At 30.3% G+C, this 11,230-nt stretch overlaps 1 protein-coding gene across 1 annotated transcript; it reads right to left on the bottom strand.

The window, feature by feature from the left end:
- Window positions 1-5,132: 5,132 nt before the first annotated feature.
- On the bottom strand, window positions 5,133-9,675 carry LOC145831990 (uncharacterized). The gene is made up of 3 exons (XM_082939346.1): window positions 9,238-9,675; window positions 5,927-6,118; window positions 5,133-5,603 (listed from the first exon to the last, which is right to left on the bottom strand). Exons 2-3 carry the CDS (start codon window positions 6,052-6,054, stop codon window positions 5,393-5,395), a joined length of 339 nt encoding a protein of 112 aa, XP_082795472.1. The 5' UTR covers window positions 6,055-6,118; window positions 9,238-9,675; the 3' UTR covers window positions 5,133-5,392.
- Between the last annotated feature and the right edge of the window lie 1,555 nt (window positions 9,676-11,230).

Genomic DNA, 11,230 nt, shown 5'->3' with positions numbered 1-11,230 from the left:
TGTGTCCGTTAAAAGCATAGCAGAATCTTTGTCACACGAAAAAGTTTGTCCTCAGGTGCCGAGAGCGAAAAATGTCAACCAGTTCAACAAGGGCAAGGTGGTGCAGGTATCTCGTTGCGAAGAAAAAAACAACAGGCTTCTTCAACACAACAAGTCGAAGAACGTTCAGTTTTCTTACTTCAAATCGTTCAACCCTAAAGCGATCGGGAACGGGCACTTTGCTACCACCTTCCGGGCGGAGAGCCGAGAGCTTGGAAAGCACGCTATCAAGAGAATTGTCAGACAAGAATCCCAGTTGCGCATCAAAAAGGACGTGCACAACCACGAAGAGCTGGGAAAGCATCCGAACGTCGCAGAGTTCTACCGGGCTTTCACCGAAGACGGAGCGCTGTTCATTCAGATGGAGCTGGGCGTGGCCTCGTGCAAGAGCTTGGAAGTTTACTTTTTCGCCTGCAACGCAAACTGCAACTCGCAGTGGGTCTTGTTGTCCGACTGCTGCAAAGGGCTGCTGCACATGCACTCTTTAAAAATCGTGCATTTGGACGTGAAGCCGGACAACCTCATCCTCGGCAGCGACTGGAAGTTTAAGCTGTGTGATTTCGGTTGCTCAGCTAAAAACAGTGATGAATTTATTGAAAACGAACATGTACACGGTTTATATAAGGCTCCGGAATTAGGTTGGCCAGTAGCGGTCAACAAAGCCGACGTGTATTCTCTCGGGGAGTGTGTCAGGCACCTTTCCTGCGCAGAAGCCTTGTCTAAAGACGCGGATCTGATGACGGTTTTGGATTTAATGAAAAAAAAATGTTACGAAGATAGACCTAACGCGAGTGACGTCATAAAGAGTGACGTCGTTAGAAGAAAGAACGTTGAGCAGTTCAGGAATGACATGCGAGCTACGTTGGAGCCAGAATTTATAAATAATGAAATAATTTATTAGTAGAGATTAATTTTTGTACTAGTGCGATTCGAACAAATTAAAAGTTCACGACAAATATTTTTTATAACAATATTAGGGAGATATTTTAAGTTTGTAATCTTAATAACTAGAAGTTTAAGCTCTAATCATTGTTTCTATTGAAAACTTTAGACTTTTGGGTTAAAGGTATATATTAGATAGACTCATGTTTTTAAAGCCTTTAAAGTTTTGAAACATGGTTTGGTTTTAATTTTTTTGATGGTTATTTAGACTAGTTTTTCATAAACTCCCAACTGCTGTTTTGGATAACTTAAATACATAGATATTTTTAAAGATTTCGACTCTATCTTAAAGAGTTAATAAACTGTTCTTTAGTATTGCAATAATAGAAACAACAGCTTTCCCTATTTTGTAGTATTGTCTGGTTTAAATTTATTTATTTTCTATTCTGGTACTCTTTTATGATCGATTTTGCAAGCAAACATGTGTAAAGATTGTTTTTAAAAACACTGCATTAGTCTCTTACAAATGATATGTAGTTATCGTAAACATTCCTTATCGTTACCTAGATATATTTTTAAAAGGAACATGCATAGCACATTTTCTTTTATTAATAAAATTAACAACTTTTAGAAATTAATTTTCATATTAGATATCTTAGCACTTTAAATGCTAATTATAATATTTACTTATTTTCTTCTGGACCAGACGTTAAAAGGCATGCAAGTGGTGTGCGATATGATTACCAAAATATTTTTTTCTTGAGGACCAACTATTTTGAGCGTTTTTTTGTCGTTTAATAAATAGCATATATGAAAAAAAGCTTGTCAAGATTAACAAAAAAAGCTGTATTTAAAATGACTTGACCAAGTAAGGCAAAAAATATTAAATGTATTTATCTCAACCTATAGTAAATTACCGTGCGTATTCTTTATATTGTTAATAGTTCTTTTTAACCCTAACATATTCTTCACTTAAAAAATTAACATATTTTGTATTAATTAGATTGTTTTTGTTTCGATACTTTATAAATTTTAAATGCTGGTTATATATTTATATATACATAAAGCAACACTTTAAATGTACAACGAATAATATAGAAAACATTGTTTTATACGCACTTTAAACACGTTTAGTATGTTTTATGTGAGCTTATATACTTTGTTGCAGGCTAGGTTGGGCAACACACTTTAATTGATTTTAATTTTTATCACTTATTTTATATGCTGCTCGAAAATTTAAGCTAACATTTAAAATTTTCAACTATGCATAAAAAATATGTGTAATAAATAGTATTATATTTAAAAGCATCTATACAATACAGATAATAATTCTGCCAAAAAACAGGACTAGCCAAGTACTAACCATGCTGGCAGTCTTAAACAAGTCGCCTATCAATTAAGACCAGTAAAGCAATGGTACGGCCGGCCAACTCGCCCCGAATTACGTATAGCTATTTACACTCTTATTTAATCTCACTGAGAGTAAGGCCAACGACGCCTACTCCCTAATGGGAGAACAAAACAGGGACTCGAACTCGGGACGCATCGACTAAACAACGGCTAAGCAAACCACTTGGATAGGCGAACGCCCGTTCGTAGATTTTTTTTTATGACGTATGAAACCGCTAATGTGATTTTCTTAACAATTATTTTGTTGATCTCACTGCGTTTTGAAAAAGAGTGCATTTATTGGGTTTCGAACTCTCCACCAGTCGGTCATAAAGCATCGCCTCATATCATAAGGGTACAAAGAAACATAGTTAGTATGTAAAATAGCAGTATATAAATGATATAAAATGTTTCTTTTGAATTCAACGCAAACTTATTTTTGTACGACTTTTCACCTTTAAAATTAATAAAATGTTTCTTTGGAACTTTTTATATAGTTTAGTTAATTCTACTGACTGGATACTAAATAAAAACGTTTTAAGTCAGTCATGGTCTAGACGTTATCCGTGATATCAAAGGTATCCGTGGTGTCCGACTCGATAACCGAAAGATTTTTTCTTGCACCAGGTCCAAAAAATTTAAACGTTCTTTTTTTTTGTCGTTCAATAAACAGTAAAGAACACGTTTTACGGTATTTGATAAATAAGTTACCAGTTAAAATCGTTTTACACAAGTTCTTTTAAGCTATAAAACACGTCACGAAAATCTAGTATTAAATTTAAGTCTCCCGTAAATTGTAGAAACATCATAGAACAAAAAATTAAATAACAAGAGCAGTTTTTTCTAGCATTTTAATCTTAGCATTATGTTTTACTGTACAATTGGTATTAATTACAAACAGTTTTTTATTGAGAAGACCTCAAAGTTATCTTAAAATTTAACTAACTCAAGTAACAAGTTGTTTAGCTAAACACTATTTGTTCTACCTCTTTGACTTAGTTTTTAAAAAAGATTCTTTACAATTAGTTTTTACAATTTTTGGTCAAATAAGCGTCCGTTAGATGTCTTACGCACACCGCACATTTTTTATTACAGTTAATATGCAAAAACAATCTTCTATAACCATAGAAAAGAAAATCTTTAAAGTGATTTTAAGAAGATTACCTTGAGTTAAGTGTTTTAAATTCATTTGAAATATTCATTTGTAAATTGTTTTTAATTACATTGCAAACAAACTTCAAATTACACTATAATAAGTAAATACGTGCTAATAGCTTAAATGTCGCCACACAAAACACACTAGATTTAGCAAAAGTAAAAACAGTTAGCAAAACCAACACACATTGAGTTAAACAAACAATCAGTATTAAAATTTATAGGATAAAGAAAACAGTTCAGATTTTTCTTCAGCACACACTTTTAGTAAGCACTTTTGTGCTAAAATACTAAAAACGCAAACTTTTTTTATTTCACCAAACATCTGCAGCATCAAAAAAATTTAAATACTCTTCACTATTTTTGGAAAAAAAATTGGCACCTGTTGAATGATTTATTTTATATAAATACTTTTTAAACGTTTTGTTTAACGAAACCTTTATTTCAAAGAATAAATGAAAGTACACTTAATAATTTTGCTTTAGTTCAAACTCACAACAGCTTAAAAACATCGAAAAGAAACTATTTATTTTAATAAGAAATAACTTTAATTCTTTTTAAAAAAACAGTATCTAAAATAGTCTATTCACGAAAAAAAAAGCAAACATCAAGTTAAATTCACAACAAGCGAAAATGCACATTAAAAATGTTTCATCATTTATTTATTTAAATAGCTTTTTGTGCTTTTGCAATCCAAATTTGTCCGAATTAAGTCCAAAAAAAAATACACACTTTTTATCAATAAAACAGATGCTAAGTTCCTTTTTTTTTTGAAATAAAGTGGTTTTAAATGCCTTCTACTTTTTTTTATGGTATAACGTGTTTTGCTTTAACGTTCAAATGTAAAAACTAACAGTATTCAAAGTTTTCTTATGTAAAATCAACGCGGTAAAGTGACTAGCTTATTCAACTATGATACGTTGTACACTTTAATCTCATACACATTGAAATAAGTGGACTTGAAATTTTTGATTTGTTTCATTTACTTGAAGAAAGAGAAAATAAAGTTTACATTCGAGTAAACATTTTCTAAACAAAAATTAAGTTTAAATATTTATAACTCATTTCTATATATTGTTTAACAAAGGCTACTTTAAAAATTTGTATATTTACTCTTTTCCTTTTAATGTATTTAATTTTAAACTTTGCTTATTTATTTAAGCTGGAACATTTTTCAATTTCGTTTTAAGTTTTCTTTAGTTAGAAATAAAACGGCAAATATATTTTCAATTTTTTTAGTCAACTAACTTCTTTCATTTTAAGCGATGCGTTAGTAGAAAATATACTTTTTTCAACTAAAATGAAAACTTTAGGTTTTTATCTACAAATTTATCTAAAATTTTCTAGTAACTTGGTTTTATTTAAAATAGTTGACAAGAAATATGTTATTCACGCTTTAAGAAACTTTTGATGAACTTAGAGTTGTAAATATCAAGGTGTTTGTGCTCATCAACATCATACAATGGTTGTGTTCTAAATTAAAACAAGTTAAAATAAATTAATTGTTTTCAAAAACATTTTAAATCTTATAAAAACAAACATCATTTTCATGTGAACATGTTTATTCAAAGAAATCAGAAATATAAGTTTAATATAAAGAAAAGGTACACAGAGACCAGATACTCAATAGTTATTATAATAGTAAAAAATCAATTAGTTAAGCTGCCTAAAACTTTAAAAATAATATTTCAATGTGAACGTATTTGTTGTAAAATATCAGAAATAAAAATTTAATGTAAACAGATACAACACAGAGACCAGATACTCAATAAAATTTCAACTCAACAAAGTTCACAGCATAAAAACACAAAATGAACGGATTCTCAACGGAGGGAAATTACTTAAAACATAATTTGTTGAAAGAAAAACCACACAGGGAAAAAATTCACTAGACGTCGATATTTGCTTCACAATGGGCGCAGATAGTTCACAGTTGGGGGGAATCACCTACTTCAATGCTTTTTTTCAAGAACTCGGACAGGGGGTCCCCCATCAGGTCGTCGTCGTCCAGTTCCTCGGTGTCGGGGGCGATGCGCGTCACTTTAGGAGATTTTCTGAAGACTAAAGGTCCCTTGGCCCTCCGCTTGCGGTCGCGCTCCGAGTTTTTGGCGAAAGTGGACGGTGTGGTCAGGATTCGCCTGGAAAATATCATTTTATTTATAATTAAAATACATTATATACTTACATATTTATTTATTTAAACTATCTGTGCTGATATTAAAACTTAACATTTTAGTTTTCATTTTAGTTAATATTGCATTTTAATTCGTGCAATTTTATTTTAAAACTTGATTGTGTACGTGTGAAACTGAATCATTTTATATGCTAAATATTTAAAAAAAGAGTCTAATGACTAAATTTTAATGCTGCTTTTATATTCAATGCATTTTCTCTATAACTTTTGCAAATTCAACTCAAAACATAAAAAAAAATTATATTTTTAAAATTTACAATCTTCAACCTGGCAACACGCAGCGTCATCTGGTGGTCGCCCCTCAAAACCTTGATGGGGTTGCTGTGCAGTTGCACGGGCACCACGTGGTCGTCGTTGTCATGGGAATGGATGCGGCGGCGCACGATCGGGGTCATCTTGACCAGGTGGCCCAGGTAGATGTGGTAGTTGGTGTACGAAACCTCGGCCTCCAGCTTCAACCTGAAATATTAATTTAATTATATAAAACAAATAACGTTTAATTTCATACAAAAAAACATATATGTAGTTAAATTTTAAATACACCATTGGTTATTAGGTAATTTTATATTTTTAGAAGTTTCCGACTTATTTTATTTTAGTTTTAACTCAATTTAATTTGATAAGGTACATTTTTCGATAAGTCTCACTTAAAAGTACTTAAATAAATAATAATTAAATGTGCTTTGTTATAGTTTTTGAACTAATTAAAAGATTGAACAAATATAAATATTATTTATCAATACCAGGGTTGCCACTCTTTGAGCCAAAAAATCTTCCCTGAGTGACCAAAAATTTCCCTGAGTAACCTTAAATTTCCCTGAGTTTCCCTGAGTATTTTTCAAATCTTAAAAAAAAAATTTCTCTTCTAACACAAATTATTAATACCTCATTCTCATTTTTCTTCTTTAATAATAAAAGGAAGGTTGTATGTGTATGCTTCTGCATTAAATTTATGAAAAAAACTGTTTTCAAAAACTCAATCTTAAAAGGTTTAAACCAATTAAAAATTAAAAACTAAATTTTTGCACAACTTTGTGTAAACTTGTTAGTTAACTTTCTTCATAAAAGAATAAAGTTTAATTTGTTTGACATTTTAATTGACAAACTTTAATTATACTATAATAATAATTTCACATGAAGAACTCACTTAAATGCATACATAATAACTTCATTATGACTTGTATGTCTTTCCTAGCAACTGTTCTGAATGCAGTAAATAAAACTTAAAAGCTTAACATTATTGTAAAAAAACCTGCAAAAAGAAAGTTAAAGAAATAGCTAAAGAAATATCTCATATCAAAGTACAACTTGATACCTAATAACTGATACAAAATAATCTAAAATTAAATTTTTTTTTATGTCTTTTAGATGTTCATACACAATCTATTTTAAATAACTGAAAACATAATTTTGATTTTAAAACAATTTCATATTACCTAATAAAAAAATCTAAATACTGTTTTTTTAAGTATGCAATTTCTAAATCAATAGTTTTAATTTTATTTTCAAGTTTATTTGCGTTTTCCTTAGCAGCTATTCCTCTTGCTAATAATTCTTTCATTGCTTCTAAATCAGACTGTTTGTTGGCATCTGCAGTATATTTGTCATAGTCTTCATTCAAACTTTTGAGTTGCTTTGTAAGTTTACTTTTTTGTTCTCCTAACTTGCTCAAAGCATCACCTTTATTTGGAACATTTTTAGCAAAGCGCTGTTGCTCAAGATATGCCAAATATTGGGCCCTAGAAGATTTTACAAATTTTAACAATTCAGAACTTAGTTCAACTGTGCTTGGTTCTAGACTGTTTGCATATAGATGATCTTTGATCATTCTTCGGGACCTTATTGTCATCTCTCCCATATTAGTTGATATTACTTCCTTATTTAAGCTAAAGCCCCGTTCAACACTTGCCTGGCCATTGTGAAGCACAAAAACAGCCTCAAGGTCTTTATACTTGCTTGGGATATCGAGTGTTAATACAACAATGTTAATAGTAAGACAATGAATACTGAGAAGACAACTAATACTAAGAATATTGAAGAACTAGCCGCAAGGTTAAAAAAATTCTAAATAACCACTTTAATAATAAAAATTACTACTTTTGAACAAAATATTGAAACTGGATTAACTAAACCTCATTCTAGATCTAGAAAAAAATTTCCCTGAGATTTTCAAAAACTTCCCTGAAATTTAGAGAAAAAATCAAAACTTCCCTGAGTTTCCCTGAGTTAAAAGAAAAATGCCAAAATTCCCTGAGTTTCCCTGAGATTTTATACAGTTTGAAAATTCCCTGAGATTCCCTGAGTTCCCTGAGTGTGTGGCAACCCTGTAATGGGTTATTTTTGTTGAAATGTTTTTTACTAGATTTATAAATTCTCTGTCGATGTTTGTTTTAACTGAAGTACAGAATGGGGGATTACACCAAATTATATTTCGCTTTCTTTTACTTTTATTGGTCGTTTTGTTTTTTTGCTCCGTTGTTTCAAAATTATCATTGTAACCGCATTTTTTCATTATTAGTTCGTAATCTTGCTTTGTCTTTTAAAAGTTTTCTTTGTTGCTTGATCTTTTATTTAAACGTTGATTAATTATTTTTGGTATTTGGTTTATAATATTTTTTGGGTGGCTAGAACATTTATTTATATACATAATTTTTGCGTTTTGATTTTATAAGGGATATAGGAGAGATCATACAAGTTGAGCTTCACATCCAGGTAGTCAGTCGTCAACATTGGTGATTCAATAGTGACTCTTAACCCCATAGACTTGAAGAAGGCGTGCGTTTGTTTTTTTTAGCCTTTCAACTATAAAGCCAGAAGAGTTGGGCAGTACAGCTAGACCATCGTCCCTGTACAACCCAACTCTTTCTAAACCAAAGATATTTTTCAACCCATCTAACAAAAAAAGAGCTACTAATTCACATAACTCTGCACCCATGAACGATCCCTGCGCTACATCAAAAAGAGAGCTGGTGTTATTTGCTCTCTTCTTTTGCCACAGGTTTCCTTGTTCATAAAGTACTGATTTACATGCGTTTTTTATTAGAATTAAGTCTTCAGTAGGTACGCTAGTAAAAATACCAGGAAATTTTAGTGATATTATTACCAATTTTTCGCTTATAGAAGGATAAAAATCGACTACATCAAACTTAAAAAAGCTGTACTTTGTTTTTCCAAACTAGTGAACCAATTTAAGACTTGGTCTGTATCAGTCCACTGCATAAGTTTAGATTTTAAACGCACAGCCTTATTAATGCAGTCAATCTTAACCTTAACTATGCGACCTACATTGGACTTAGAAGTATTAATTAATCTACATTTGGGATGTGTCAAAAAGTTATCTTTATGGTCTTTGACCATTATTTATGCGTTTTTTAAAGGCAATTTTTTAATCCTATCGTGTATTTTTAAGTTTTTAGTTAAATTTTTAGCTTCTACATTAATATCATTTAAAGTTTTATCAGTACATTTTTCGTAATCTTTAGTAATATTGTCTTTTAATAATTTTTTATAGTCACTTACTGAAATTTCGTAAAAATTAGAAGTTTTATCAGAAGGCACAATCAAATTTTTGCACTTACTTATGTCCTGCACAATCTTTGAAAGTTCATTTTGGAAACGGCTTCTACTTATTCTGAACTCTACGTCTTGCACCATTTTTATTAGGTCTTCTTCAAATGCCTGTAGATTTTGTATTGGCTTAGGTGTGCGTGTTGTTTTGAACCCGTATGTTTTGTGTTCTTCTGCAGCCACTTGATCTTCTTCTTCGAAGAACTTTGCTTTCCACCGCATCCGTCTTACTAAGTGTTGAGTTTTCTGTATTAATGCTTCCTTATACACATCTTATTTACCACATGGAATGTTCTTAGTCAAGTGCTTGATATCAAACTTTTTAAAATCTGACATTTTTTATGAACGTGTTTTTGTTTACTGTGCTCGACAAAAATTTGGAGCATAAATATAAAATAAGGTTAATTTTCAAATTTGAACACCTTCTACAGAGCCCACTTGAAGGGCTTTTAAATAGTTTATTTTAAAGAACAATTTTAAAATACTAGTACATATGTTTCATAAAGCAAAACGCTTTAATCATCAGCTAGTTAAATTTAAAATAACAATGTGTGTAGTATATATATATACACACACATATCAACACTAAAATCAATAAAATAATAAGTATTTTATAAATTTGTAAGTATTTACTTGACATAAAACTCAAAAAAAAAAGTATTAACTTTATACTTTTACCTCTAATTTTTAATAAAAAAAAAAAAAAAAAAGAACTATCTTAATTCTAACACAGTAACAAAATGATAACAAATAAAATAAATTAACAACAAACAAATTTTATTTCAATAATTTATAACAATCACTCTTTCCTTACCAAGACAATCATAAAATAAAGACCCACACATCACAATCTGATGCCCATATAACATGAGTCAAATTTCAAGAAAAACAAAACATACATGCAGAGGCACCTTAGATCTACTCAGGGTTTGTGCGCGAACTTTTTTTAAACTTAGCCTGGCTGAAACCAACTTAGCCTGAAATTTTTTCAAAGTAAAGAAAATCCTTTTTAGAAGCCATTTTAGGTATTGGGTGGTTTTGATTAGTACTATTGTAGTCTCTGACTTCAACCAGCTTTATCTCAAAAATATAATCTAAAAAGCTTTTAAAATCTGCAAAAAGCAACTCATAGCTTAGTTACAACTCAATAAAATATGATAAAGTTGTGAAATGAGTGATTTACCCCCTATGCCCTTAACATAACAAATTCAGTTTTATAACCAGAAGATTTATAATAAAACGACGGGCATTGTTGTGTTTTATAAAAATCTAAAATGAAATGCTTACACAAGTATTAAAACTAAAACAAACAGCTTTGCTGTTTACTAAACTGTAATAATTGAATTGTTTTTTTTTATGAATTTTCATAATTATGACGTATATTAGGGGTGGCAACGTAAACAATTGACGGGCCGAATCCAAAAAAAAAAAACAGTCCTCAGCGGGCGGGAGCATTTCGAGTAAGTGATCTACCGGATTCACTTGAATCCTTTTTTAGATCCCAATCTTTATTCAAAAATGTTATCCGGATCCCACTAAATGAGATATTGTTTTAAAATATTGTCATCAGTTGGTTATCATTAAACTTAACCATTTAATTAATCAGAAATTCCTTAATTAAAATATCAATAGCAGAAAAGAGTGCAAACTGTAGTCTCAACTTGGAATATTCTACTAAAATGTAATGTTGAGCAGTTTTACTTAAAGTAGGTGTCAATATTATTAAAAACTACTTTTCTTAACATTTATAAGAACAACTCACTACACATCTGGGAAAGACATAAATTTTTTACATGTAATTTTTTATGAAAATCATTATGATAAGTAAGATCATCAAAGTTAGTTCAGCAAACTATTTTTTTGGATAATTTGAGAAAGAATTAATTTACCTGACTTAAAACAGAACAAGGTACTATAACAAAAGTGTGTTTTTATTACCACAAAAATCAAAAGCCATTTTTAAAAACGTTTTCAGGTTAAAGTCTTACAGTTTATTTTGTGAAA

The sequence above is a fragment of the Thalia democratica genome, chromosome 3 (genome assembly GCF_965202585.1).
Source record: "Thalia democratica chromosome 3, ktThaDemo2.hap1.1, whole genome shotgun sequence".
NCBI lineage: Eukaryota > Metazoa > Chordata > Thaliacea > Salpida > Salpidae > Thalia > Thalia democratica.
This window is presented reverse-complemented; position numbering and strand designations above follow the sequence as displayed.

What these genes read in the sequence shown, in the direction of transcription:
- LOC145831990 (XM_082939346.1), bottom strand. Translation starts at nt 6,054, where the DNA reads ATGACCCCGATCGTGCGCCGCCGCATCCATTCCCATGACAACGACGAC. An exon ending in ATGACGCTGCGTGTTGCCAG is followed by an intron (nt 5,604 to 5,926) that starts GTTGAAGATTGT and finishes GATATTTTCCAG; the next exon opens with GCGAATCCTGACCACACCGT.